We start from the raw sequence: 6,609 nt of genomic DNA, 5'->3' as shown, positions 1-6,609 counted from the left end.
CGTAGTTTGTCATTCTTAGAGAGGCAGTGGTTGTGAAGGCCACAAGCACATAGAAGTGTATCTCCCAAGCAGGGGTTGTGCATGCCGGCATCTTTAAGAGGAACGCGGACATATACATTAAAGGTGTCGTGAGGTCTCTTGATCTTGGCGTTACGCTAGAGTATGGGAGGAGGCTCGAGTAGTTGCATGCATTTGTCGGCCACGAGAGTCTCATGGAGGCGCTATGAAGTTCAAACTCATTGTCGGTCACTAAAGATTCGGGGTTCCATGTCGATGAAACAGCTGTAAGGAGTTGGCAGATGTGGGTATGCATGTGCTAATTGAATGTGAGCATATCGTGTATCCCGAAATGTATGATAGTATCAAACCTATTGTGTATAATAATGACCATGGCGATCGGGTTGCTTCGGGCCCTGCATGTCTATATGAAAGCACTCTCCAGGACCGTAAACGGTGTCCGTAGGGGTGTGGGGTACAGTGGTGGCACGGAGTTTAGCCTCAATACACACTTTACAGTGCTTGGACAATTCGGGATGGTGACGGACGACATCGATGGCAGAGCGAAAATCAGGACCAGGTAAGGATGCGTATAAATCTTGCCCAAGACGGCCATAACCGTAAAGATCCAAGAAGGCTTACCCACCTTGATAGTGTCGTGGCGGCGAAAAGTTGTGGTAGTGCTTTAGAGGATAAAAAGTTGACCCTGTATATGTGTCAAAGGCATTTCACCATAGAGTGCAAGGCCGAAGCGGGACCACCATGACAATTTGAGAGCCGGCCATATTGTTAGCTTTGACGATTGATCCAATTATGGACCATGGAGTTCTTTGGTCAGATCAACTTCAGTCGAGTCCTTGGAGAGGCCCCCGCCTTCAGGGCTCACAAAGCGGGATCGATGTGTATTACTAAGAGCATCACATATGTCAACGGTTGGCTGGACATTAAGGAACTCGTATCTCTCTCAAAAGAAGACCGGGTCAGATTGCCATGCTTTCGTCTCCACAGATAGTGGAGGCGGATGGATTAAAGTGATGTTGTTCTTCCACACTAAATTGAGTGTGGTGGAGCGCTGTATATGCCCGGTCGCACGATGATAGGCATCATAAGTCATGACGATGGGCTCAGGAACAGCGAGAGGTGGTGACATAGGTACTGTGGTGAGGTTAACTTGGAGTGTGTCCAGTAGTATCTTTAGACTAGTGTAGTTGACATAGTAACCACCATGAATTCTCTTGAGTTTACGGATATTGTGGTCTTTCTAGTGGATGGGCTCTTTTTCTTAGGGAAAGTAAGAGCGAAACCAGAGCGCTGTAGGTTATTTCGGGCCACTATTGCTTGTATGAGATCAGGGTCCAAGTAAGTAAGATCAAGATATACGTAATTCGATTATCTGCGAGTTACAAAGGAAATTTACTAGTTTCAATTGATGATATAATCTGACGTGTTAAAACGTCCATATAAGTGGTAGCACCACCATCGATTAACAATTAGTGCCTTTGTGTGTTGGCGGTGTTGAGTACAGTGGCTTGAATAGTAATACGAGCTGCAATAGTAAAAACTATAGGGATCTTAGTGTAAAGGTAATTATTTTTTTAGTTCTTTGACTGCAGACATCAGCGACATGTCCGTCGAGAACAAATAGTACAATTTACTGATGAGATGGGGACTGACTATATGCGCGAGTGGTGTGGACTGCCTAGTCGCATCGGCCACATCCTTTGGGATTGGTAGAGTATGTGTGCACAGAGCTCCAGCAAATGTACCGCTTGAGGGTACGAGGTGGACAAGTAGATTGTGTGTGTTGCGCCTTTAGGTCAGTAATCATGCGAACCAAATCAGCGATAGTGGAGGGTTGCAGTGGCGACATTCACCGTATCTGGTGGAGCAGGTGATTAAAATATTCAGTGCCAAATCTCCAGGTATGTGCATAGATCATCAACATTGATGAGTGAGTGATCTTTAAGATGCATGCGATAGATGATGTGCAGCTGATCATGATCAGCCTGTCCAAGCCCCGACATGAATCGGTTGTGATATGTAGTATAACTGAAAGTGGTACCTTGGGTAGTGGCTGTTTCAATGACGGTCTCACAACGGGTTGCCCATTGACATAGTGCTTCGGTCGGCCCTCGTTTCATAGCAGCTATGTAGGCAGCGTCGACGATGTCTTGGATAATCTTCGATTAATGTTGAAATTTGGACTTAAGGAAGATAATTAAATTTAAGAGGTGTTCTCGCTTGATCATCTTGTCCAGTGCGAGTTAAAGGGCAGAGTCTATGGACAAAATTTGAAGTGCTTTGGCTTTTTTGGTATGTGCCAATAGCACGTACTTGCGTAATAAATGGTTCAATTGCTATCATATAGTTTTTAAAATCACTATGTTCTACTCTGGGGGTATTCAAGATGTCGGCATCAGTTTGGTTAGGGTTTGCCTCCTCTTTGGCCAATTTTGAATAAAGTTCAGTGTCGAGGTTAGGTCGACGATATATTGGGAAGACATTGCTAGTTCCATGACCTGCTCCCAAAGATCGTTATCAGAACCATCGATATTGTAACCAACGTGGTCCAGGACACCGTAGTACCCTTGGTGGTGAGTTGAGCGCTGGATAGCATAGTATCTAGGCCCATAACCTAAAGAAACATATGAAGCTTGTGACTCGAAGACAATTTTGTTGTAGACATAGTTAGCGATTTGAGTAGCATATTCAATCTGAAATGGACCAAAGCTGTATCATTGGAATATAGTTGTTGTGTGCTGAATTCAATTATGTCCCTCTATTAACTTATGGTGCTGCCCTATAGCCCATCCTTCTGCATGTATACACAGCACATCGTCCTCTTCTGATGAAACAGCTAGCGCTAAATTCTTTGTAGCAAATTAGATGAATGACTGAACCAATCAACCCAGTACGATCTAATACATTTGTTCAGCCAATTTACTACAAAACTGGAAAGTGTTGCCTCGTACCTCGATCTCAATTCGTACGATCCTCTCCTGAGTGAACCTATTTGAACTTTATCCGCTGATATTACCATTTCTGAGTGGATTTATATAAATCTTTTACGCTGGGCAATAATGCTGGTCTTGTACCAGCTGATTTGCTCCCATCAAAAAATTTAGCCAATACAAGATTTTAGAGTAAATTAGGCGAATAACTGAACTAACCAGCCTAGTACAAGTAAGCTAAATGACTGAACCAACCACCCAGTACTAGGTTTAATCGGCTCAGTCATTCACTTAATTTGCTACATCTTTCTAATACATCAAGAAACGTACCCCATATATTTTGTTTTTTCTCAAAGGGTTCCTTCCCTTTTAAAAGTACAGTCGACATCTTTAAGGCTAGGGAAAAGTACATTACGTATCTATGCAAACAAATATATGTGGCGCACATAATAGGCATGTGAGCAAGAGAGACTGTCGGTGCCAGCGATAAAGAGTTTGCCGAGTGCGTCCGGACTGTTTCGAACCATAAACTTTCCGTGAGTCGTATATGGCGGTCGCATATAGATGGATTCATCCGGAACAGCGGAATGATATGATGTGTCATGGCTGCACGCAGGGTCATACTTCCCCATATAGTTGATGCCCTCTGTCCGTGTGAAGCCTCGTGCACGTAAACGTGACTTGTAATTCAACGCAAGGCCGTCGATTTTCTTCACCTTGAAGACCCATTTGCTGGAGACCGTATACACACCGTAGAAAATCTCATCCGGTTGCAGAATGTCATAAGTATCAGCCTGGCGCAGGCTGGCAAGTTCGCTCTGAATTAAGGCCCAACATAGGTCGGCGTCATCATCCTTGAAAACGTCGCGGAAAGTGGCGGAAACGAGTGGATGTTCCTTTACCGCTGCAGACAGTATGAAGTTTTGCAATTGTGTCATTGTATGTACATCACCTGCTGTGTAGTATTGTCTGGGGTGGCGGTGTCCGGTAACTTGGTGCCTTTGGGGCTGTTGGCGATTGCACAGAAGTGAAAAAAGCTTTTCACATATGTCCACAACTGTTGCTCTGCTGGTATCTGGTTGCGAATATCTATGTTACTTTTCATCGCAAATATTTTATTTACCCGTTCCGTCCGAGGATTGCTCAAGAGCACATGTTTCCATGCATTAAACACGAAGTTTAATCTTTATGCTACATCATTTCTTTGTGGTCATAGTATACCTTTGATATGGCTCTTGATACGCCAGATTTATCTATCATCTTAGAATTTGAAGTTTAAACACCCTGTTACTTGCCATACAAAATTTTAAGTTTTATCACCCTGTCTGTTACTTGCCATACAGCATATCCCAAGATCCAGAAACCTATACAGGGTGTGGTCAGATATAAGATTTAGGGTTATTAGGGTTTATTTATGGATCGGGTTATTAGGGTTTATTTGTGGATCGGTCATAAACCCAGTTTAGGGTTCTGATCTGATTACGCACATGCGCTAATTGACCAAATGTTAATCAAGTATTGTTCAATAAATAGCCAACGAGTCACCTATGATGAGGGGGGTACGTTGAGATATAGTTAATTGACGCGTACTTACCACAAGGGTGTTATCACACTAGCAACACCTGACACCAACCACCACTACCAGCGTTTGTGAATGCATGCTCAATGGTTATCGGCAGTGACCTATTTGTTCGCAACATATGTTTCCCAGGGGTTCCCTGAGCTCAAGATGACGGCTGCTGCGGATGAGGCTCTAGATACTATTGTTGTCAAACACCGAATTAAAGATGAAATGATAAGGACATCGAGTGACATGGACCTCGAGCGTGGTTTCGGCCTGTCATATTCCATAAGTATGAATAATGATCCTACTAGTCGGATAAAACTGGCTGCCATTCAGCACCATAGCCTTATTGCGGATCTTTTCCCATCTAGATGCATAATATAGTATGATTTATCGGTTAAAAGGCACATATGGTGTAGGGAGACAGTGATTCGCAGATAGGGCCCACAGACATATGTGACATCTTTATTAGCCATCCGTTTATTTTTCCAACGTGAATTATAATCACAGACATCATCACTTCGACAAGGAATAGCCAACCCGCACTCTCCATTCAAGGTGTTCTAGCTACGTATTTGTGAATCAGGACTCATCTATAATGTCAGTATTGCACATGCGAGATAACATTGTTGAATGTTTTGCTCTACTGGCATAATTCTATGCGTCTGATTACTTTCTTCTAAAGGGTGGGATTGTTTATTATGGTTTCTATTGACGGTAATCATCGATACGGTATTTTTGTGTCGAAGTCACAAAACATGTTATTTCAACTCATTCGCATTCCATGACGATGGCTGCGAAACTCGACATCACGTAATATGCCTTGCATGTTTCGTGCCGTCCAACATGTAGTTATTTATGTTTATGAATACAGGACTGATGTATCATCCGCTTTCTGCTTCTTTTGTTTCCTTGCGCTGGATCGCATATATATTATGTACTGTTTTTGATATTAATTCATTGTCACGTTGATACGATGAAGGTGATGTGGATATAGTAGTGGTGTTTCCTGAACCGTGTGACTTTTAGGCAATGTATTGGAGTAAACTTGTTAATCCGTTATCATGCTGTCGATACCGATACTAGAATACAATATGTGGCTGTTTCTGAGCCGCGACATGCTTGATGCCAAAGCTCAAAAAGCGCTCAATTCTGAGGGAAAAATTGAGTCGCATATACGAAATGCGGAACCACACATGTCGTAAGGTGCCAACATTTAGATGATGTGGAGTACGGTGGGTTTCCAAGCACCTTCAGATAATCATCACCTCTAATCTCACGAATTGAGTGCAGCCAACTTCATCTGTTGGCCTACTAGTTATCAATTTTGTGTCGACTCAGGTCCATGTATTGTAGATCAATGACGAATACAGAGTACCACTACAATAGGGGAATCATAGTCAAATTTGCCGATTTAAAACACATCAAAGAATGCAAAATAAGGACAACTGACAAGGGCTTTAACTGCCATTGCGTTTGGAAACTAGGCTCAAAATTTTCTCTCTGTTTATATGTCACGCCAACGACTTGGCCAATCATTTTCTCATGATAATGCCATGTCTCAAGATACTATCATCAGCCGACATCCAACTGTGCTCAAGCGCCTCTAAGATTTGCCATCGTCAGTTAGCTTCCAGTCTGAACGTTATAACGTTTTTTTTCCAGATTTTTATTTGCCGGTAGACACTTGATTTTGCTTGCGGGTTCGAGTGTGCTCATGCATGCGAACATTTGATGGCTTGTAATTATCAGTTATGACAGCATCGCACAGCAGCGTGCAGGTAGACTGGGGTTATGAATCTGGGTTGAACTATATTTATTTTGCACCAATATTTAGTTGTTCGCGTGCAGAAAACACATGGATCAGGTGATCACTTTTTGAATTGTAAAAATAGATTTAAATCTATCCGGATTGAAAATAGACTTTAATGGCAACAAACTATCTTTAGTCGATGGCGTAAAGCCACGAACTCACTCCCAAATAGAGCCTAAATTGTAACGATGTTCGCAAAAATTCAGGGATTCTGGACATCGGTGCTAAGTACGGTATGAGGCACGATCACCACGGCACTATGACGGTGATAGTCGGATAATGGT

General features: G+C 42.8%; 1 protein-coding gene across 1 annotated transcript; it reads left to right on the top strand.

The window, feature by feature from the left end:
- Positions 1-383: 383 nt before the first annotated feature.
- On the top strand, positions 384-1,032 carry SARC_05004 (hypothetical protein; the record flags this gene model as incomplete). The annotated part of the gene is made up of 2 exons (XM_014301144.1): positions 384-577; positions 969-1,032. 2 exons carry the CDS (start codon positions 384-386, stop codon positions 1,030-1,032), a joined length of 258 nt encoding a protein of 85 aa, XP_014156619.1.
- Positions 1,033-6,609: the final 5,577 nt, after the last annotated feature.

The sequence above is a fragment of the Sphaeroforma arctica genome, assembly GCF_001186125.1.
Source record: "Sphaeroforma arctica JP610 unplaced genomic scaffold supercont1.303, whole genome shotgun sequence".
NCBI lineage: Eukaryota > Ichthyosporea > Ichthyophonida > Sphaeroforma > Sphaeroforma arctica.
Note: the sequence above shows the minus strand (reverse complement) of the source record. Positions and strands in the feature narration are given on the sequence as shown.